The 22,649-nt window shown below is 48.9% G+C and overlaps 2 protein-coding genes across 3 annotated transcripts; one reads left to right on the plus strand and one right to left on the minus strand.

Moving 5' to 3' along the window:
- Nucleotides 1–2,816: 2,816 nt before the first annotated feature.
- On the plus strand, nucleotides 2,817–5,514 carry LOC311120074 (E3 ubiquitin-protein ligase PDZRN3-B-like; the record flags this gene model as incomplete). The annotated part of the gene is made up of 5 exons (XM_084157809.1): nucleotides 2,817–3,022; nucleotides 3,118–3,257; nucleotides 4,570–4,732; nucleotides 4,904–5,024; nucleotides 5,116–5,514. 5 exons carry the CDS (start codon nucleotides 2,817–2,819, stop codon nucleotides 5,512–5,514), a joined length of 1,029 nt encoding a protein of 342 aa, XP_084013935.1.
- A 448-nt stretch (nucleotides 5,515–5,962) lies between these two features.
- LOC311112002 (protein virilizer homolog) lies at nucleotides 5,963–22,274 on the minus strand. 2 transcript variants are annotated; one of them, XM_084154963.1, is made up of 25 exons: nucleotides 22,175–22,274; nucleotides 21,410–21,522; nucleotides 19,348–19,434; nucleotides 18,668–18,716; nucleotides 18,388–18,550; nucleotides 18,159–18,278; nucleotides 17,735–17,953; nucleotides 15,948–16,669; nucleotides 15,134–15,271; nucleotides 14,730–14,956; nucleotides 13,961–14,643; nucleotides 13,409–13,491; nucleotides 11,249–11,731; nucleotides 10,923–11,078; nucleotides 10,437–10,672; nucleotides 9,996–10,245; nucleotides 8,959–9,176; nucleotides 8,697–8,829; nucleotides 8,393–8,542; nucleotides 8,151–8,305; nucleotides 7,482–7,578; nucleotides 7,227–7,390; nucleotides 6,763–7,112; nucleotides 6,515–6,667; nucleotides 5,963–6,335 (listed from the first exon to the last, which is right to left on the minus strand). In XM_084154963.1, exons 1-25 carry the CDS (start codon nucleotides 22,235–22,237, stop codon nucleotides 6,160–6,162), a joined length of 5,388 nt encoding a protein of 1,795 aa, XP_084011089.1. In that variant the 5' UTR covers nucleotides 22,238–22,274; the 3' UTR covers nucleotides 5,963–6,159. The 2 variants fall into 2 exon arrangements, with proteins under 2 accessions (XP_084011089.1, XP_084011088.1); XM_084154962.1 differs by having other exon boundaries at nucleotides 17,702–17,953; nucleotides 22,175–22,264.
- Nucleotides 22,275–22,649: the final 375 nt, after the last annotated feature.

Raw genomic sequence — 22,649 nt, forward strand, 5'->3', positions numbered from 1 at the left:
CAGAGGTGGATGAACGCAATGCCCTTGTTTGGGTGTAGGGACTGATCAGAGCCTGAAGGTACGGAGGTGCCGTTCCCCTCACAGCTCCGTAGGCAAGCACCATGGTCTTGTAGCAGATGCGAGCTTCAACTGGAAGCCAGTGGAGTGTGCGGAGGAGCGGGGTGACGTGAGAGTACTTGGGAAGGTTGAACACCAGACGGGCTGCGGCGTTCTGGATGAGTTGTATGGGTTTAATGGCACAGGCAGGGAGCCCAGCCAACAGCGAGTTGCAGTAATCCAGACGGGAGATGACAAGTGCCTGGATTAGGACCTGTGCCGCTTCCTGTGTAAGGCAGGGTCGTACTCTGCCTTACATGAAGAATGCATGAAGAATGGCATGAAGAATGGCGCCTGAAGAATGGCGCCGGAGAAGATGGCTGCCGTTTTACAGCCCTCTAACTGCATAGTCACTTTAACTCTACCCACATGTACACATAAGTCGCTCTGGATAAGAGCGTCTGCTAAATGACTAAAATGTAAATGTAATAGCCTCCCTACTGTTATTTTATTTTACTTCTGCTCTTTTTTTCTCAACACTTTTGTTGTTGTTTTATTCTACTTTTTTAATAAAAAATAAATGCACTGTTGGTTAAGGACTGTAAGTAAGCATTTCACTGTAATGTCTGCACCTGTTGTATTCGGCGCATGTGGCCAATAAAATTTGATTTGATTTGATGAACCTACAGGATCGGGTCACCGCCTTGATGTTAGCGGAGAACGACAGGGTGTTGTCCAGGGTCACGCCAAGGCTCTTTGCACTCTGGGAGGAGGACACAACGGAGTTGTCAACCGTGATGGTGAGATCATGGAACGGGCAGTCCTTCCCCGGGAGGAAGAGCAGCTCCGTTTTGCCGAGGTTCAGTTTGAGGTGGTGATCCGTCATCCACACTGATATGTCTGCCAGACATGCAGAGATGCGATTCGCCACCTGGTTATCAGTAGGGGGAAAGGAGAAGATTAATTGTGTGTCGTCTGCGTAGCAATGATAGGAGAGACCATGTGAAGATATGACAGAGCCAAGTGTATAGCGAGAATAGGAGAGGGCCTAGAACTGAGCCCTGGGGGACACCAGTGGTGAGAGCACGTGGTGCGGAGACAGATTCTCGCCACGCCACCTGGTAGGAGCGACCTGTCAGGTAGGACGCAATCCAAGAGTGAGCCGCGCCGGAGATGCCCAACTCGGAGAGGGTGGAGAGGAGGATCTGATGGTTCACAGTATCAAAGGCAGCAGATAGGTCTAGAAGGACGAGAGCAGAGGAGAGAGAGTTAGCTTTAGCAGTGCGGAGAGCCTCCGTGACACAGAGAAGAGCAGTCTCAGTTGAATGACCAGTCTTGAAACCTGACTGGTTTGGATCAAGAAGGTCATTTTGAGAGAGATAGCAAGAGAGTTGGCTAAAGACGGCACGCTCAAGAGTTTTGGAGAGAAAAGAAAGAAGGGATACTGGTCTGTAGTTGTTGACATCGGAGGGATCGAGTGTAGGTTTTTTGAGAAGGGGTGCAACTCTCAATCTCTTGAAGACGGAAGGGACATAGCCAGCGGTCAAGGATGAGTTGATGAGCGAGGTGAGGTAAGGGAGAAGGTCTCCGGAAATGGTCTGGAGAAGAGAGGAGGGGATAGGGTCAAGCGGGCAGGTTGTTGGGCAGCCGGCCGTCACAAGTCGCAAGATTTCATCTGGAGAGAGAGGGGAGAAAGAAGTCAAAGCATAGGGTAGGGCAGTGTGAGCAGGACCAGCGGTGTCATGTGACTTAACAAACGAGGATCGGATGTCGTCAACCTTCTTTTCTCTCTCCCTCTCTCTCTCTCTCTCTCTCTCTCTCTTTTCTCTCTTTTCTCTCTCTCTCTCTCTCTCTCTCGCTCTCTCTCTATCTCTCACTCACTCTCTCTCTCTCGTCCTCTCTCTCTCTCTCTCTTTCTGGGGTTGCTTTTTGATTTCTGCTGTGGGGTGAGAGTGCATTGGGGATGTTGTCATGGAGTCTGTAATCCAATCAGAGAAGAGCGTAATCCATGATAATCCCACATCCACAGACACAGACAGAGAGGGAAAGGGACAGGGTGAATGAGGGAGAGAACATGTTTGTAGATACACCATGTTCCTGTTTGAATGGAACTGCCTTTGTAATGTGTTGCTTCATCAGGACCCCCTGTAGAACACAATGATTCATCCCAAGGGATTTATCCTGCCAAAATGTCTGAATAAAACAAATAGATAAATCAGGATTACTTACAGTAGGCCTAGTCTTCCTTTCATCACTTGCTCTTAACGTGTGTGTGTGTAACTCTGTCTGTCTGTGGTCTCGTCCAGCAGCTGGCTGCATGGGCAGAGGATCCCTGTTGCTAGGGAGACATCACCACAGAGACGTGGCCCTGAGAGAGCAAATAGAGGAGGGGCCAGAAGAAACCCTCACATGGGGTAAACTACAGAGACAAGAGAGCGAAGAAGAGGTGGAGAGAAGAAGAGGTGGAGAGAGAAGAAGAGGTGGAGAGAGAAGAAGAGGTGGGGAGAAGAAGAGGTGGAGAGAAGAAGGAGACAAGTCCAAAGAGGAAGAAAGGACTGAGGGAGGAGAGGAGAGTCTGTCAGTCTCAGGTAAGGGTCAGTGTATTCTGTAAAATAGAATGCCAGTAGAATGGAGAGTCATAGGGGCTCAAAGACTGAGAAAACCAGGAACATTGAGGAGGAAGTTAACAACACTGCTGTATGAGTGTTTGACTGTTTTTGCACTGTGTGGCCTCATTATGTGCTCTGCACGTATATGTGTATGTCTGTGTGTGCTGTAGGATGGGTTATGACCTGGAGAGGTTTGTGGGGTACGTGAACGAGGGACTTCTGTGCTGTGTGTGTCGGGATGTGTTGGAGCGCCCCCTCCAGGCCCCTTGTGAACATGCCTACTGCGCTGCCTGCATCAGCTCCTGGCTCATACACCACCACTCCTGCCCTGAGGACAGACTTCCACTGGACATCAGCACTCTGAGACCACTACACAGGTACACACACACACAGAAACACTCTCACACACACACACACACACACACACAATATGGTTATTCTAACAATCACTCTCTGGTCTGGTCTGTGTTAGGTACATGCGTAATGACCTGTCTAGGCTCCAGATCCGTTGTGTTAACTCTGGCCAGGGCTGTGATGCTGTCTGCTGCCTGGAGACACTTCACACACACGAGGATGAGTGTCCATTCGCCCTCATGCCCTGCTCCTACACAGGTACTACAGCTCTGTGTGTATTACAGTCAGTGGAGGCTGCTGAGGGGAGGACGGCTCATAATAATGCCTGGAATGGATTCAATGGAATGGGATCAAACATGTGGTTTCCATGTGGTTGATACCGTTCCATTGACTCCATTCCAGCCATTACTATGAGCCGTCCTCCCCTCAGCAGCCTCCACTGATTACAGTGTATTACAATACAGAGAGTGTGTGGGTGAATATGAACGTGTCAGTGTATGTAAGTGTATTAGAGAAATGTATAGTATACTACATGGAAGTGTGTTTAGTTGAGACGGAGCAGAAGTGATATGACACCTGTGTGAGGGGAGCAGGTGGTAGACCAGTTGTCATGGTGACATCATACAGAGCCCACCTGGGATGAACAATGACCTCAGCTCCAGGTAGCAGTTGCTCTTAGGCACAGATCTAGGATCATCTTACCCTAACCGAATCCTAACCTTTACGATTATGGGTGAATAATAAAATACTCTAGATCTGTATAGAGGAAACATCCAACTACTCAGGGAGGGATCCCACCTCCATTTTTTATGAGCAACATCCCCCAGGGGATGAGAGCCAATGCAACGGAGGGATGGGGGGGATGTGTGAGTTGGTATTAGGTGAACTCTCACGTGTGTCTGTGACCTGTTGTTGGCAGGTGGAGACTACATATGTTACCAGGGCGGTAGGTATCAGGGTGTGTGTGTCTGTGTGGTATTGGATTGTGTTTAATTTATTTGCACAATTAAAAACATAAAAAGTTATTATCCTTCAATCTTCCTTTGACCTTTTGCTACTGCATCTCTGAGTGGGGGAGTGCTTGAGTGCCGTGCAATGCAGTGGAGTGGGGGAGAGGAAGGCAGAGTGGGGGAGAGGAAGGCAGAGTGGGGGAGAGGAAGGTAGAGTGGGGGAGAGGAAGGCAGAGTGGGGGAGAGGAAGGTGGAGTGGGGGAGAGGAAGGTGGAGTGGGGGAGAGGAAGGCAGAGTGGGGGAGAGGAAGGTGGAGTGGGGGAGAGGAAGGTGGAGTGGGGGAGAGGAAGGTGGAGTGGGGGAGAGGAAGGTGGAGTGGGGTAGAGGAAGGCAGAGTGGGGGAGAGGAAGGTGGAGTGGGGGAGAGGAAGGTGGAGTGGGGGAGAGGAAGGTGGAGTGGGGGAGAGGAAGGTGGAGTGGGGTAGAGGAAGGTGGAGTGGGGGTGAGAAAGACAGTGAGAGACTTTCAGTAGGTCTCAAGTGTTGCTCTCTTACTTCATCTTTCTGTTACTTTCTGTGTCCCTCTCCTTAACTCTTCTCTTTCCCCTCTCCCCCTCCCCAGGTTGTCCGGTGCAGGTGGAGAGGAGGGGTCTAGAGTCTCACTTGTCGGAGTGTGAGTTCCGCAGCAGGGCGTGTCCTAGTGGCTGTGGCCATACCCTTCTCTCTGTAGACCAATCACAGCACAACTGTGTTGCGGAGCTACGAACAGAATTGGAGCTGCTCAGGTTCGTGTGTATTTGAGGTGATGGATTGAGATACTGTATATTAGGCTGTTGTAACCGCGTCGTGCCAATATTTACAATATTCTAGAGCCTCAAGGGTGTTATCATCATTGCTTTTATACAACGGATATTGTGACTTATTGTGACACACGTGTGTGTTTGTGTGTGTCGCAGGGCAGAGATGTTGGGTAAGGTGGAGGAGGTGAGGCGTGAGATGGAGTCGAGGCTGGACTCTCAGAGGAGACACATGGTGCAGAAAGAGTCTCTGCTGAAGAGCGAGGTGGAGGACCTCAAGGTGACACACACTTATAATATGTACTACCTATATGGATTTATGTGTGTGTGTGTGTGTGTGTGTTATAACACATCCCTGTGTGTGTGTGTAGGGCCAGCTGTCGAGGGTGGTGTGTGATGTGCGGGCTCTCTTGGGGGCGGAGCGCCTGCGGAGACGGGAGCTGGCAGAAGCGGAGCTAGAGAAGAGGGAGCTACTGGAGATGCTCCGGAGCCTGCAGCCATGCAGGGGCCAGCGGAACAGAGACGAGCCAATCAGGGGACTGCATCAAGACGGGCCAATTAGGAGCCAGCATCAAGTAGAACACCCGACCAGGGGCCTGCTGAGGGAGGGGCCAACACATGCCTCTACCCAATCACTGCCCTCGGCCTCGCCCACTCCAGCCTTATTCCCGCCTACCTCCCCACAGCCAGGGGAGGGGTCACATAAGGCCGGCCCCCACAGCATCACCCTCGACTGCATCAAGAGGAGCAGAGAGGTCACCGTCATCTGAGGGAGGTTGCACAGGATTTAGGGGCCATTCCTAATGTTACTTTTGGGCACTGGGTAATGTGCATTAGGAACAAATTAGAGAAAATGCTTTGACTTCCATATCCTCAATTCCTTAATTTAACCGTCTGAAAACATTTTGTCCGACGTGGTGTCTCCTGAACGCACCCTTGATGATTGGCAGATACCTGTGACATTGCTTAAACTCAGAGGAAACCAACCTGCTGAGATCCTAAATAAAGTCTGATGAACCACCTCTGATCTCTGGTCCTCTTAAGGTACTATAGTCTTACTCCATCTACTCCAATGGATTGTAATTATATACAGTTTATCACTAAATTCTTACATTGTATATACCCCATGCATCGATCCTTCTGTCAATCCAACCATCCATCCATCCATACACTAACATACCACAGTGAGGAACATTAACACACTACTCCAGACAGCGCTCTCAATCACATAACTTTATTGAGTCTGAACAACAATGTAAAAGAACAAAAACATAACACAACAAGATCAACACAAAGTCCACACATCATCATCAATAGAATCCCACAGAGGACACGTTTCCATGGAGATGATGTACTCATTATCCTGATTGGTCCGTTAAGAGCCGTGATGGGCTGCAGTCATTGGCCAGGTTTGTTTACCTGGTGAAGGAGCGAACGTGTCGTCCCCTCCCTCCTCCGCTGCCTCCCCCACCGCTAAACTTCCCCCCCTGAGACCCCCTCCCTCCTCCTCCTCCTCCCTGACTCAGCCACGACAGGCCTGTACCCCCACGACCTCGAGGGGCGCGGTCCCGCGGAGCCAGGCGATATGCACCTGGAAGAGAGAGAAAGATAGAGAGAGAGTGGCAGGAGGGAGGGAGAAGAACAAGGGTGACCATCAGTAATTGTGCATGAAAGTATTATCTTGTATGCATGTTGTTCTCTGAATATGTGTGTGTGTGTGTGCGTGCATACAGTATGTACGTGTGCAAACGAGCATGTGTGTGTGTGTACCTGCAGGCTGCTGTCGTGAGGGCAGGGGGCCGCGTGTGAAGTTGCTCTGCCCGCCCCTGGCATCACTGTATGTTCCTCTGTGGGTAACCGGTGGCAACGGACCACTCCACGACGAGCCACCTCGCCCACCCTCACGACGGGCATTATAGTTACCTAGAAGGGACGGGAAGACATGTTAGTCAAAGGTTCTTCAAAAGACAACAGACCCCCGCTTGTTAGTTTACAGCGATGTGTGTGTGTCTACATACCAGACAGCAGCACTCCTTTAGGCTGCGGTGGGGTGAAAAAGCGTGTCTGCTGGCTGTGGAAGGCAGCCCTGCCTCTGTTCCCAGTGAACAGGCCTCTGGTGGGGGGTTTGGGGGAGCTCTTAGGGGGTCGCTTGGGGGGCAACAGGCCCAGAGGAGTCCCAACGTCTTTAAACTCTGCCGCCACAAAGTCATCCACGTGCATGCTGGGAGGGCGCGAGGTGTTCTGTTTGCGCTGGCGGAAGATGTCGTGGGGGCGACAGGGCTGTCCCCCGAAGCCCCCCCTGCCCCGACCGCGAGGAGCAGCCATCATGTGGGCTCTCTTAGCTGGCTCGATGTAGTCTGACTTACCACTGGAGTGAGGAAGAGGACGACACAGGCATCTTTGTTAATATGTGGGTCACATACAATCACATGGTTATATGTACCTAAAGGTGATAAAAGTATGTGTGTGTGTGTGTGTGTACCTGGTGATGAAGGTCTCGTGTTTGTGCTTGCCCAGCCTGAAGCCCTTGTTAGTTTTGGTGTGACTGGGAGACAAGGGCTCAGACAGGAAGGAGCGTTCTAGCTCCGACTTCAGGTCCAACTCTGGACAACACTCCTGGGCCAGGCCTAGCAGGTCCACCTTCACCTAGGGACAGAGACAGAGAGGTTACGCACGCACACACACACACACAGACAGGGAGACACACACACATTCAAACAACACACAGGTGTCTCACCATGTCTAGTTCAGCCTCCATGTCGTCAGTGTGGAAGGGGGAGAACCACAGAGCCTTCAGCTGCTCATCCAACACCTCCGACAACACAAACACCGTCCTACAGGAGAGAACACACACACAGACAGTCAGAACAGGACACACACAGTTTGGGGTCAAAACTGGGTCCATAGCATGTCAGTGGGGCATTCAAGACGAGCCAGATTCTCCAAGCAGATTTTGAGTTCATACAGGCACAGAATTAATAAACAGTTGATTAAAATTGCACTTTTGTTAAAGGTGCACTATGCAGAAATCGCTCCGCCATTTCCTGGTTGCTAAAATTCTAATAGTTCGTCTAATTTCAGATTATGTGACAAAACAGGCAAGTATAGTGTAGAGAATCATTGTACGATCTAAATCTCAGTGAAATATATATTTGATAACTGTTTCTGCTGTTTGAAGCTCGTGTACAAAACTGAAAGTAAAAGACGCAAAAACAAAATTTAAGAATGGGAAGCATAGAAATAGCGCACATAGAACATATCTACTGCTTCTTTGACTTACTTGCGTTCAATGAGAATGACAGATCTATAACTAACATTTCTATGTGAATTTGGTCAGGTCACCCAAAAAGTTACATATTGCAGCTTTAACGGTATCTATTGGGCCAACAGTGTCTGTGGGCGGTACCTGTGGTTGAACTGGGCCAATAGCGTGTCAGGGTTGGGTAGAGTGGGCTCCGTCTCAGGGGGAGAAGATGCATCCATAGTGGTCTCCAGCGTCTGTCGTAGACCAATCACATTCTCCAACAGGGTCTCCAATGAATCCTCCTCCTTGCACAGCTTCTACACACATGACAGTTACTGCTACTACTTCCGTTCAGAGATCTGTACTTATAATCATTACTATGCACAAAGTGTGTGGGTGTGTACCGTGATGTGTTTCTCTAGTGTGTTTAGAGGGTGTGTGTCAGTCTCCTCCCACTGTAGCAGAGCCTTCATCTCTGAGCCAGTCAGAGCCACAGACCTTGGGGGCGGGACAAGCACGGACTCTTCCCCTCCACTCTCCTCCCCACAGCAACCCTGGGTATGAGAAGAGAGAGTGTGATAGAATGATGAATGATATACGGGCGGATCGGCCTTCATATCAGCATCGGCTGATAATGGTTGACTGGATAATGGTTGATCATGTTAATAAGGGTTGATAATGTTGATATGGACTTGTTTGGGGTTTTACCAGAGGGTCAGTGTTGAGGATCTGTCGTAGGAAGTCCAGCAGAGCAGAGAGGAGTTCAGCAGAGTCTTTCCTGAAGGAGAACACCTGTCTCTTCAACAGAGCACACACACTGGCACTGTGCTTCTTCAGAGCTCTAAAAACACACATACTACAGTTGAATTCGGTGTTCCACAGGGTTCAGTGCTTTAACCCCTACTATTGTCTATATACATGCTACACTTGCATTGATCTAAACTCCTGGCAGTGAGGAGTGTGTGTGTACCCTTTGAGGTGGTAGAGTCCATAGTCATGTTCTGTGAGGAACATGAGTGTTCTGAGACAGGTGAGGAGCAGAGTGGCACTGCTCTCTCCGTTCCCCAAAACCTCCAGAAGTGAGTCGCACACTGATGAGATCATTTCCCGTCCTGGAAGGGCATTGGCCAGCTGCTCGGCCTCCGACACACACCCCTCGGCTGGGTGGGGCACCACCAGAGAGATGTCCTAACACACACACACACAGCAGAGTTAACCCAATGAGTCCCACTGTTTACACAAATGTCTGTAGAGTCAGAATGATTTGAGATGCCTATTAAAAGGTATATATGAAAAGCTGAGACTCTCACGAACACGTAACATGTTTCACTCTATGATGCTCATTAGCTACACAAGAGGCGTTAGAAGGTAAGGGGTTCTTCTACATAGAAGATCATAGTAAATTCCAGGACATAGTGTCTATAATACTGTAATAAGCTCACATAATTGCTGTTATAAACTCCAAACTCCACACAGTTGTCACTGACTAGTTGGATATTCATTTCCCAGTGAGCAAACAGTTTCTGTACTTACAGCATTCATATAACTACATTTTTATCAAGTTTTTGCTCTGTCAATAAAACTCATGAATGCAACTGTTTATGTCAAATAGCTTTGTGTTCTACTTGTAGCCCAGGTTGTCCTGAAAATAAAATGGTAAAACACTTCATCGTGAGGCTAAATATAAGAGCTGGACATGCAGATAAATTAAAGTCAAATAAATGAAAAGCCTATTTTTTGCTGGTGTCTTGGGACCGATGGGGTTAAACACACACCTTCCTCTCTCCCTCTACTGCTCCCTCTCTTACCTGGCTCAGCCGGATACGACACCCTGCTAATCTGACACATAGTTTAGACTAAAGAGCACAAAGACCTAAATGTTTATGAACACAACATAGCAGGCACCAATTCACCCCATACCTCTCCACTGTAATAGCTGGAGGCAAAACAACAACTAGTGGATGAAGTGCATTAGCCTCATACAATGCCAGGTGCTTCGTGTGTTACCTGGTCACACAGTGACTGCAGGACAGATCCCACCAGCTCTGCACAGTGCTGTTGTGGCAGGGCGTGGTCAGCAGAGGGAACCAATAGGGACAGTAGCAGGGGGAAGACATCAGTCAATGGTTCGTCTCCGGGGGCGGAGCCAGAGAGCAGGTGTAACGTTGCGATCTTACAGGCTCTCTGGGAAACCAGGGTGTCGAATAGAGAGAGGAGACGCAGGACCTGCCCCCAACCCGGACTCTTACCCTCCACACTGAAAAACACAACCACACATACCCAAATCAAAAACATACACACACCAGATACAAACACGCACACACATACACACATCAGAGATGGCAGCATGGTGGTTGTAATTTGGACGTGAAGGCCAATTTGGGATTTATTTGGCTTGCCATCTTAGTTGATGAGGTGCAAAAGGCTGTGTGTTTGTGCCTGTCTTACGGCTGTACTTCCCCCAGCAGTAGCTCCAGCAGGGTCTTCATGATGAGGGTGGCGGTGGGAGAGGAGAGGTCAGCCAGCTGCACACACACACGTCGCAGCATGGCCAGCAGCGGTGGACAGCTAGTTCCACACACACACCCGAGGGCGTCCGCAAACACGCCCCACTGCACCCGCAGGTGCATGCTCCACAACTTCCTGGTGTTCAATGCTACCGCCACGTCCTGGACCGAGATCACCTGGAGGGGGGCCAGGCACAACACACAACTAGAAACCTGTTCCCCCTTGGTTTGGATGTTTCCAACATGAAAGACTTGTCCTACCTCATGCATTGGTCTACCTGTAAGTCGCTCTGGATAAGAGCGTCTGCTAAATGACTAAAATGTAAAAATGTAAATGTATTTGTTAAGTGTCAATCTGATGACATACAGACTGTTGCTGATGACGGTTGCTGTATCAACATGAGAAGCAGCAGGCGTGTGTGTGTACCTGTGTGCTCTGCATGGGCAGGGGGAGTGGCAGTAGTTCAGACAGCAGGGTGAGGCCTGAGAAGAGTCCCTCTGGGGCTTTCAGTAGAGAGCCCAACACCTCCTTCAGCATCAGAGACCATGTGTTGCTGAGCAGAGTCTCCTCTGTGTGGGTCATCTACAGGGGAAATGATACACAGGTTATTACACACACACACGCACATAAACGCACGCAACACACACACACAGCCACACAAAACACACACACACCCACAACACACAGCAACACACACGCAACACACACAACATGTGACATAATGTTACAGGACAATCAGAAAAGAGTTGTACCTGTTCGCTGACTCCCTGTGTGAAGGTGAGCAGCACGTCTACGATGAGGGCCTGAACCTTGGTCTCCTCCCAGTCTAGACGTCCAGAGGCCGGGGCTGAACACACGACCATGTGTAGCGTCACCAACGTGCTCGCCACACGCGTGTCCCTGAACTGGAAGGCCCCGCTACGCAGCAGCTCTGTCAGCATGGTCCGCAGCAGCCTTAGCGTGTTCGCGCACACGCCAAGGATCATACAGCGCTGCGGCGTGGGTCCCATGTGTCCGTGCACACGCCAGGCAGGCAGCAACACGCTACACAGCTTCTGGAGCACACAAACACACATGTCCAAGCCCTCCCCAGAAAACAACTGCACCCCCGCTAGACTCCACTTCAGATCTCTCTGCTGACCCTCTACGGCGGGAGGGGGACAGGCGATCTGGCAGAGGGCCCTCAGAGCAGACATCAGTCCACTTCCCTCTAGGGTCAACACGTTCTCGACGTTCTACAGGGACACACACGGGACAGAATGGGTTCTCCGTTAGTAATATGACCAATAATACACATGTACATACAATATGTACTTTGTTTACATCAGCCATGCTCTAACTGATGCACATCCATATGCATGCAGCCACATCTCTCTCTCTCTCCCTCCCTCTCTCCCTCTCTCCCTCTCTCTCTCTCCCTCCCTCCCTCCCTCCCTCCCTCCCTCCCTCTCTCCCTCCCTCCCTCCCTCCCTCCCTCCCTCTCTCCCTCCCTCTCTCCCTCTCTCCCTCCCTCCCTCCCTCCAGTCAAGATCTGGGTCAGCCACTGTAACAACTATTTGCACTGTCACAACTATTTGCATGTACCGCAGGGTAGCTCTCTAGACCCTCTACTGTTTTCTTTGTTCTACCAATGACCTGCCACTGGCATTAAACAAAGCATGTGTGTCCATGTATGCTGATGATTCAACCGTATATGCATCAGCAACCGCAGCTAATGTAGTCACTGAAACCCTTAACAAAGAGTTGCAGTCTGTTTTGGAATGGGTGGCCAGTAATAAACTGGCCCTGAACATCTAAAACTAAGAGCATTGTATTTGGTACAAATAATTCCCTTTGTTCTGGACCTCAGCTAAATCTGCTAATGCATGGTGTGGCTGTTGAACAAGTTGAGGAGACTAAATTACTTGGTGTTACCTTAGATTGTAAACTTTCATGGTCAAACATATAGATTCAATGGTTATAAAGATGGGGAGAGGTCTGTCCATAATGAAGAGATGCTCTGCTTTTTTGACACCACACTCCACAAAGCAAGTCCTGCAGGCTCTAGTTTTATCTTATCTTGATTATTGTCCAGTCATATGGTCAAGCGCTGCAAAGAAAGACCTAGTTAAGCTGCAGCTGGCCCAGAACCGAGTGGCACTTCTTGCTCTTCATTGTAAACAGAGGTCTAATATTAATACTATGCATGCCAGTCTCTCTTGGCTAAGAGTTGAGGAAAGACACAGCGTCACTTCTTGTTTTTATAAGAAACATTAATGTGTTGGAAATTCCTAATTGTTTGTATAGTCAACTTACACACACACTTACCCCACCTGACATGCCACCGGGGGTCTTTTCACAGACCCCAGGTCCAGATCAAATTCAAGGAAACGTACAATATTATACAAAGCCATGAGTGCATGGAACTCCCGTCTTATATAGCGCAAGTGAACAGCAAACCTGGTTTCAAAGAACAAATAAAGCAGCACCTCACGGCACAACGCCTCTCCCCCATGTGACCTAATTGTTGTGTATATGTACTGACATGTATGTGGAACTGATAGATGCACACACACACACTACATGTTAATGTATGTAAATTGTAAAGTATTTTGTCTGTAATGAATTTTTGTTATGTGTCAGACCCCAGTAAGACTAGCTGTCGCCATTGGCATCGGCTAATGGGGATCCTAATAAATCAAATCAAATTAGCTGTTGCTGAATTTCACAAAGCCTGATCTCTGCTCCACTCCGTTGGTGGATTTGATCAGAAACTTCCTTGACCATGGAGTGGAGTTCAGTCAGCTAGTTATATCAAAGCAAGTCGGTGTGTGTGTGTTTAGGGAGGTGAAGGCCTGCAGCCAAGTCATCATTATGAGGTATTAAACAAACTGCAACAACTGGTTATCACTCCTTGGGGACCTGTAGCTCACCTGTTTGATGTAGTCTATGAGGCTGGGGATGCTGCCCATCTCCAACTTCACTTTGTCCAGAGGTTCCAGCCACTGACTCAGCTCTGGAACACAAGACCAACACTGAGAAGATGACTTAGTGTTGCAGTTCACCTTTGCAAGGAATTCTGAATAGTAGTTCAACACATTCTTTTTTTAAATATATATATATACATATTTTCTTTTTTTTTACTTTTTACTTTTTTTTTGTACTTTTACCCCCCTTTTCTCCCCAATTTCGTGATATCCAATTGGTAGTTACAGTCTTGTCCGATCGTTGGAACTCCCCTACGGACTCGGGAGTGGCGAAGGTCGAGAGCCATGCGTACTCCGAAACACGACCCTGCCAAGCCGCACTGCTTCTTGACACACTGCTCGCTTAACCCGGAAGCCAGGCGCACCAATGTGTCGGAGGAAACACCATCCAGCTGGCGACCGAAGTCAGCTTGCAGGCACCCGGCCCGCCAAAAGGAGTCCGTGGGGGAGTCCCGGCCGGCCAAACCCTGTTAGAGTCAGGGGTCAGGAGCTACGTACCCTGTAGTTTAGCGTTGGTGTCATCAGCCTTGGCCAGGATGAGTAGAGGAGCAGCGTGTTGTTCCATGGTACGGAGATCACTGGAGTTCTGAACCACCATCAGCACCAGCATACACGCATAGTTATAGGTCACCGCCTTCCGGGCCTTGGCCTCCCCGTGTCCGTCCTTGCTGTGGTGCTGCAGCAGCGTAACCAGACAGGAAAGGTTGTTCTCCAGGCTGAAGACATGGGCCACAGCACTCCTCCCAGTCTGTGTGAAGGTGATGAGGTAGAGGGCATGGAGCATGCTCAGTACCTCCGCACTGTCCCCCTCCTCTAGCCCCACCCCTCCCTCCCCGCCGGCAGTCACGTGACTCATCAGCTCAGAAACACTCTGGAGGGCATGCAGCGCCTGCATCAGCCACACCCCCAAACCCTCTTCACCCAATCCGGGGCCCAAGAACCCCCCGTCACCCCCGATGACCATAGGCTCCTCTCCCTCAGCCTCGGCGACGGTTGCTAGGAGGCGGAGCAGCAAGTTGGTAGGCGTGGGCTGGGCCAGCATGAAGAGCAGTCCTGATTGGGTGAGAGACAGGAAGTGCAGGAGTTCTCTGACTGCGTGAGTGACGCCTGTATGCCCCGTCGCCACTGCTGCTGACAACGCCACCGCCGTGCTCTCCAGGAAATGACATGCATGCATGTACCTGTGGGGGGGGGGGGGGGGGGGGGAGTTATTAGTACAAACGACTGTGTGTGTATGTGTGTGTGTGAGTTTTTGTGTTGTACCTACCTGTAAAGTGTAGGGTAGGGGTCGTCTCTCTCCTGTGGACCAGTAATGCGTGTGGTTGTAGGGAAGGCCTTTCCAGGGGGCTGGACCATGGTGTGGGGGGCGGTCTCTAGAAGGTGATGTAACTCTTCTAGAACCCCAGCCAACCTATCCAGCTCAGCCTCGCTGACAGGGGAGGGGCCTAATGATGGCTCCTCCTCCATTGGTATGTCAGGCTCCTCCCCCTCATCCTGACATATAACAATGATAAATCTCATATACTGATATACTGTTGTAATTATATGCACAGTAGAACCTCAGACATAGAAACCCCAGAGTTCCACACTGAACTGGGAACTGGTTATGAAATTTTATCAGACCAAAATAACCGTTCTCAAAACGCAGGTCTCCAGTCAGTGTGTGTTTACCTGCAGAGGCTCGCTCCAGGCTGCCGCTGTCCTCTGCAGGTCAGTCATAACCTCATAGGCGTGGCCTTTCTGTAGAATGGCGTTGCCCGCGGTTACCACCCGCACAGTTTCCTCCCCCAGGAACAGCTGCACCAACCGCTGCGGGGGGCGGACACACAACACACAACCTCAGTTAGTAACACACGCAACCTCTCTATTATAAGGTCTTTATGTGTACAGTATGGCCCCTCTCACCTGGTATCCACTCCTTTCTATTATGAAGTCTTTATGTATACCGTATGGCCCCTCTCACCTGGTATCCACTCCTCTCTATTATGAGGTCTTTATGTGTAATGTATGGCCCCTCTCACCTGGTATCCACTCCTCTCTATTATAAGGTCTTTATGTGTACCGTATGGCCCCTCTCACCTGGTATCCACTCCTCTCTATTATGAGGTCTTTATGTGTACAGTATGGCCCCTCTCACCTGGTATCCACTCCTCTCTATTATGAGGTCTTTATGTGTACCGTATGGCCCCTCTCACCTGGTATCCACTCCTCTCTATTATAAGGTCTTTATGTGTACAGTATGGCCCCTCTCACCTGGTATCCACTCCTCTCTATTATAAGGTCTTTATGTGTACAGTATGGCCCCTCTCACCTGGTATCCACTCCTCTCTATTATGAGGTCTTTATGTGTAATGTATGGCCCCTCTCACCTGGTATCCACTCCTCTCTATTATAAGGTCTTTATGTGTACCGTATGGCCCCTCTCACCTGGTATCCACTCCTCTCTATTATGAGGTCTTTATGTGTACAGTATGGCCCCTCTCACCTGGTATCCACTCCTCTCCATCTCCCCCTCCTGTAGGAAGGCCTCCACACCAGCGGGGGCACTGGTCAGAGCATCCAGAGCCCTCAGGATACACAGCTTCAGCGTGGACGACACATGGTCCACCTGGAGCAGCTCCAGTAGGAGCTCCAGGGCTCCCTCGTGCAGCAGCGTAGTGAGGCCCTGTGGGCACTCAGCCAAGCAGGAAGCCAGCTTAGCTCCAGCTTTCAGCTGCCTGAGGTTTAGAGCAATGGGTTGGGTCAGAGCTATCTCCATACTAAGACCCTGGAGAGCCCATTGGACCAGAGCTCCAATAGGCTCCTCCCATTCCCCCTGTGCAATCAGAAAGCCCAAACCTCTAGCGAGCAGCCCTGATGCCTGCTCTAGGGCCGTGACCCAGCGGGAGTCGCGGTCCTCTCCTATCCCAGCCAGGAGCTCTCTCATCTGGGCTACAACCTCAGCCTCTGCCCCCTCTCCACCTCCAGGCCCCTCTGGACCACAACACACAGCCCCCCTGGCCCTCTCCAGCTGGGAGTCGAAGCGGGTCTTGTAAGGAGGGGTGAAGTAGAGCAGTGGGCGTAGCTCTCTTTCGTAGGGATCGTACTGGACTGGGGGCACAGAGGCCAGGTCTTCAGGGGTGTAGTCAATGTCAAAACTGGGCACCTTAAAACTCCCATTGTCCAAGTCATCCTCATCACTACTGATTTGCTCATAACCGTCATCACCTGGAGAGGAGAGGGAGGGAGTGTGAAAGAAATATTGTAAATCAACAACAAAAACAATCAACACAAGCACAGCAAAAGAAAAGGCCTCACTCACATTAGTGCTAAAACACTAATAAGATGATGAAATTACATTTCACTCAACCAAGAGTTAAGAATGAGAGAGACAACCACAGCAGACAGGCGCAGTTAGTTTGTCATGCAAGGGGATCTGAACCTACAGCAGCAACAGCCATGGCTCTAAGGCTTATGATTACAACTGGTTAGGCTGGTTACAACGGCTCTGTTAACTGCACTGTGTAGGGTTAGGGTTGAGGGGTCTGAGCAGGGTGTAGGGTTAGGGTTGAGGGGTCTGAGCAGGGTATAGGGTTAGGGTTGAGGGGTCTGAGCAGGGTGTAGGGTTAGGGTTGAGGGGTCTGAGCAGGGTATAGGGTTAGGGTTGAGGGGTCTGAGCAGGGTGTAGGGTTGAGGGGTCTGAGCAGGGTGTAGGGTTAGGGTTGAGGGGTCTGAGCAGGGTATAGGGTTAGGGTTGAGGGGTCTGAGCAGGGTGTAGGGTTGAGGGGTCTGAGCAGGGTGTAGGGTTAGGGTTGAGGGTTCTGAGCAGGGTATAGGGTTAGGGTTGAGGGGTCTGAGCAGGGTATAGGGTTAGGGTGTAGGGGTCTGAGCAGGGTATAGGGTTATGGTTGAGGGGTCTGAACAGGGTGTAGGGTTGAGGGGTCTGAGCAGGGTATAGGGTTAGGGTTGAAGGGTCTGAGCAGGGTGTAGGGTTATGGTTGAGGGGTCTGAGCAGGGTATAGGGTTAGGGTTGAGGGGTCTGAGCAGGGTGTAGGGTTATGGTTGAGGAGTCTGAGCAGGGTATAGGGTTAGGGTTGAGGGGTCTGAGCAGGGTATAGGGTTAGGGTTGAGGGGTCTGAGCAGGGTGTAGGGTTAGGGTTGAGGGGTCTGAGCAGGGTATAGGGTTAGGGTTGAGGGGTGCAGGCAGCATGCTAGAGCACACACACTGTCTGTCCTGCCGTCACACAGGAGCCCCCCTACCTTCCTCCATCTCTTCCTCCTCCTCCTCCTCACCCTCATCTTCCTCATCTTCCTCCTCCTCATCCTCAGGGGCGCTACACTCCGTCCGTGCGTCGTCCTCTTCTTCCGGCTCCTCGTCCTCTTCTTCCTCCCCCTCCTCCTCAGGCTCGGCATCTGAGTAGGGCTCGTCGGCAGGTAGTGAGCCGCGTTCAGGTGAGACCGCTTCCAGGTAGTCCTCCCCTCTTTCAGTCGGCTCCGCCTTGGACACTCCAACTGAAACAGTCACCATGGACACCACAGTCGGTTATCACGGCAACCAAAGAGGGCATCAGGTATACATGGATACAGGCTTGCACAAATACATGGACACGTTTCTTTTGGCAATGTTAGCTAGTTGAATATACAGTATGAAATCTGTCCCTGTGAGATAAACATAAAGACAGAGAAATGTGTGTGTGTGTGTGTGTGTGTGTGTTACCGGTCACTGGGACTGGCTCCTCATCATCATCATCTGGTGGGGGCGGTCCAGGAGGGGTGCGGGGGCCTCTGGGAGCTGGTCTGGGGGGACTGCCATTATACTGTTCCTCCTTATCCCATTCTGAGACACACACAGTTTAGTTCGCCTTGTGTTTTCCTTTTTGCCATGGAAAGTATGGTAGTATTGTGATAGTGGTATCCTGACAACTCTAGTATGAGTCTTTACCCACCTTGTTTGATGATCCTCTTGAGGCCAGTCTGTTGTTGGGGGGGTGGGGGAGGGGGAGGCGGGGGAGAGTCCCGGTCGTGACCATGTGACCGTTCCGCTGTACCGTACACCGCCACCGTCAGACTGGTGTACCAACCACGCAGTACCAGACCATCTGTATTCACCTACACAACACACACACACACACACCATTACAAACACAAAGCGACACACACACAACACAGTTCCCCTGCAGAGAGAACAGTGACCTTTCCACAGACAGAGGGGGGAGGAGTCTTTACCTTTCCATTGGGCCTGAAAATGATGGATTTGTTTTCGTCATATTCAAAACTGTAAGGATGAGACAGAAACAGAAAGAGAGTTATCACATTGCCATTAGTAGTGGAGCAGGCTACAGTAGAGGGGCTGACGTACTGCAAGTTCTCTCTCAGGTTAACAACAATGGCCTGTGAGCGCTTGACCAACATTAGGTTTGTGCCTGTGTTCTCTGTTGGAATGATCGATGTGTCTTTCTGTGTTCTACATTCTGTTGTGTGTGATTCGGAAGGTGCAACAACAGGGCTGAGTTTCTAGAGACCAGTCTCGGCGTGGACAAGGACTAAGACAGTCGGCACAGATTGGTCTCTGCCCTGACAGGTTCTACAGGTGAGACTTGAACTCTCAAATACTTTTATGGACACATTCTGGGAAGAGAAAAAGGAGGGGCGGGGAGAGAGAAATAGACAGATACTGGGAGGGCAGGAGTGACAGAGGAAGAGGTAGAGAGAGAGGGATACAGACAGAGAGAGGTAGTTTGAGAGAAGTAGAGGTATATTCGAGGACCAGTCTTTGGAAACAAGTGTTTTAAATTAATAATTGTAAGTGCTATCCTCTGGGTCCACATTGTACATTTCTGTTAAATATGTCATTTACACAAATAAATTCAATTCAATTCAAATATAATGTACTAAGTGTTACTGACCTGCCCAGTCTGTGGAAGCAGGCGTTGCTGGGTTTAGTGAGGTTGTTGAAGAAAAGCTCCAGCTGGAAGGAATGAGGCGACGTCTCCCTGGAAACAGATAGGAACAGGATATGACATCACCACTCAGCCCCCCTTTCGGACACATGAGAGATCCCGTCTGTCCGGTTACGGTTACCTCACACACGGTGAGAACGAGGCCAAACAGGACATTACAGCTCTGGGGCCTCATTTATCAATATTGCGTAGAAACTTCTATAAAATACTACTTTCGAACAGAATTTTGAATGTTCGTACACATAGAAAAAGTATGATTTATCAAACAATCCCACAAGCTTCATTCGTACACCTGTAGGAGATAACCGTTGATAAATACCAATTGTTCTCAGCCTCAGTGCTCTTGCACGACCTTGGCTATTTGCATTTTGAAACACCCCCAATTAATCATACATGGTCCAAATCATCCCTTTAAAGCCTGTAGGGAATATACAACACCGTACCATGATATACAACATCGCAACCAAAAAAGACTAAGAAAATAGAGGTGCTAGTGTCAGAGATTGAGTACAACCAAAAGGTTTCATTTGTCTCTCTCAGTTGCGGCTTGAACAGTAAAAATAAAACCAAAGCCAAAACGAGAGAAACATTAAGACAATTAGTTGCTTTAGCAATGGCAAATATACTTCAAATGAGTAGGCAACACTCACGAATAAGCCATCCATCCTCAACAGCTCCCTCCTGTAGGCCTATAGGCCAACATTGGCCACCACATTCAGCAGCGTCTTTTGCACATCACATAACTTATCACCTGCACATTAATAGTGGAAGCCTTTACTGTTCACATAGTTCAACTCGTTTTGGGATGGTGCTTTTATGGCGATGTGGCTATTGCTCCGTTCATATTTGGGAACCCATTGATGGCAACAACAAAAAACTTGACTTCAACCTGTTGTGCGATGGTGTATGGAAATTGTATGTTACAGTTCATTTTACTGATGATTGCATCCAAAACACTGGCTCACCGAGGCTGTGAGATGCCGATCGGCAAGCTCCCAATGAAAAAACCAGAGGGTGGATAGCACTTGGATGTGCACCGGAATGGCATGCGTTTGCCTTTTTAAAGTAAGTCTTAAGTCCTCACAAAAATCCTATAAGATTGTCTCATCAGACATCATTTCCTAAAACCAAAAAAGTCCCACCTGTTTCTAAAAACGCGCTCTCTGTGAAATGCAGCGTGCCAAATCTTCCAACAGAGCAAGATCAGCCTCTCATTCGTTTTCCCATTATCTCAGTCTTTTATAGTATTTCAACAATTGTTTCACTTTCACATGTGCCTCTAATTTAACAAATGACTGTACTTTATGTGAATTATTATAGTAACAAATGCACTGATGTGGTCAAATGATATGCCTGTCAAGATATGTTGCATGAATTCACAATGGAAATACGACATCGAAAAGCGATTGAATTATTACTCCATCGCAATTTCAGACATTTTCAACATATATTTCCCCCATTCTACACTTGACAGTACCCTTACGCCTCGATCACACTGACAGCATCATTGCGTTTTGGTACACCACAAGTACATTCATTTCCAATGGAATGCTGCGTTTGCCTTGCAGAATTGCATTGCAGTGCGTTCTGTGTGGTGCATACATTGGATTTATTGAACTTATGCATTAAATTGTATGCGTAGACGGCTTGACATTAATGATAGCAGAATGTGAATATTGAACTTTTGTTGCACACATATCCAGATGATGCTGCGTACCATTTTGCTCAATGAGGCTGTAGGTGTGATCAAGGCATTATTTCACCACTTGGCACTGTGTGAGTGCGTAAAGTTACACACACTCAAGCAAACATTCATATTGATAAATCGCACACGTTGTGTGGAAATAATCCCACGCATGGTTTACGCACAGATTAGTGCCTATGCATGATTGATAAATGAGGCCCCTGGAGTTCCCCTCACACACATCCCAGTCTCAGATGTCACATGCACATAGTAGTATATATTTATTTTGATCTCCCGTATACACCTTGAATGATGGTTTCTTACCCGAATGCCCGGTTGTCTGGCAAACTGGTGTGTGCTTTAATTCCAGGGGGAATGACGCGCACCTCTGTGATTAGGACACCGCACGGGAACCGCACCACGTCCACATTGGTCAGCTACAGACAGAACACATTTTAATAATTTCACTGTAAGGCCTACCACACCCGTTATATTCGGCGCATGTGACAAATAAAATGTGATTTTTATTTAAAGACCATGTTAGCGCACAACAAAAACAGTCAGCTCTTTTTTGTGCCATAAATAAACAAAAGGGCCTGTTGGGAATTTCGTGTATTCATCTGCAGACAGTAACTGTAGACTTTATCTGTAAATATGAACAGTCTGAAAACTGTCTGTGTATCGTAACCTGTGTGAGTAGCTAGCTAGCTGGTAAACATAGACGTTAGTTGTGTGAGTAGTTAGCTAGCTAACGGGTAAACAATCTGCGCACACGCTGTTGCCGACTGTCCCATTATCCATTATGGCTAGGTAGTTTCGCGTATCCCTATCCCTGCTACAACTGTAGGAGAGACCACTGAATATAAGAACCCGTAAGCTACTTAAAACGTAATACCTTGCTAGGAAACAATGCATCACACTTAGTTTGGAAGGACGATTTAGTTATTCTGCAAGGTGGCCACTGTGTTAGCATTAGCATTAGCCTAGGGGAAGATAGGGGATCAGAAGCCAAAGTTAGCTAGCTAAGTGGAATCTCAGCAAAGTATACTCCTGGGATAAAACCCAAGCGGTATTAACATATTTAGCTACCTCTGCACTTTGATGTTTGAACGTATCCAGAAAAAGAAGCTCCGTTAAAGTGTCCCCCGCCATATTTTTCTGTTTTCACTTGGGGTAAACTTCCGGATCTAGCTACAACGGTTTCCGGGTTTTAAAACCCGACGATGAGCAGTTCTGTAAAGACAGACCCTGAATCAGTTTAAACCTACTTTGTTTATAATGAGTAGAACCACAAACTGATCTGAAATCGGTGCATAGTGGAGAGTTCATCCAACATAATTCAGGCTACTGCCAATGGCTCTCTTATAATAAATTATAAAGGTGCCGTAATAAAAAAGGCAATAGCCTGACTTTGAATATTTTATCTATGTATTTTACAATAGCCTAAATGAAAACAATGGATCTACATATTTTTCATTACTGTTTATTTTTAAATAGGCCTTATAAACTTCATTGTAATGATTTCACTGATTTGCCACGACCGGCTGGTCTCAACATGTTCTCA

The sequence above is a fragment of the Coregonus lavaretus genome (genome assembly GCF_964263955.1).
Source record: "Coregonus lavaretus genome assembly, chromosome: 3".
Lineage (NCBI taxonomy): Eukaryota > Metazoa > Chordata > Actinopteri > Salmoniformes > Salmonidae > Coregonus > Coregonus lavaretus.

Coding starts and splice junctions, on each gene's coding strand:
- LOC311112002 (XM_084154962.1), bottom strand. CDS start 22,237: ATGGCGGGGGACACTTTAACGGAGCTTCTTTTTCTGGATACGTTCAAA. Junction 8,830..8,958: donor GGACTCTACCACCTCAAAGG/GTACACACACAC, acceptor GTGTGTTTTTAG/AGCTCTGAAGAAGCACAGTG. Junction 8,306..8,392: donor CACTAGAGAAACACATCACG/GTACACACCCAC, acceptor TCATGTGTGTAG/AAGCTGTGCAAGGAGGAGGA.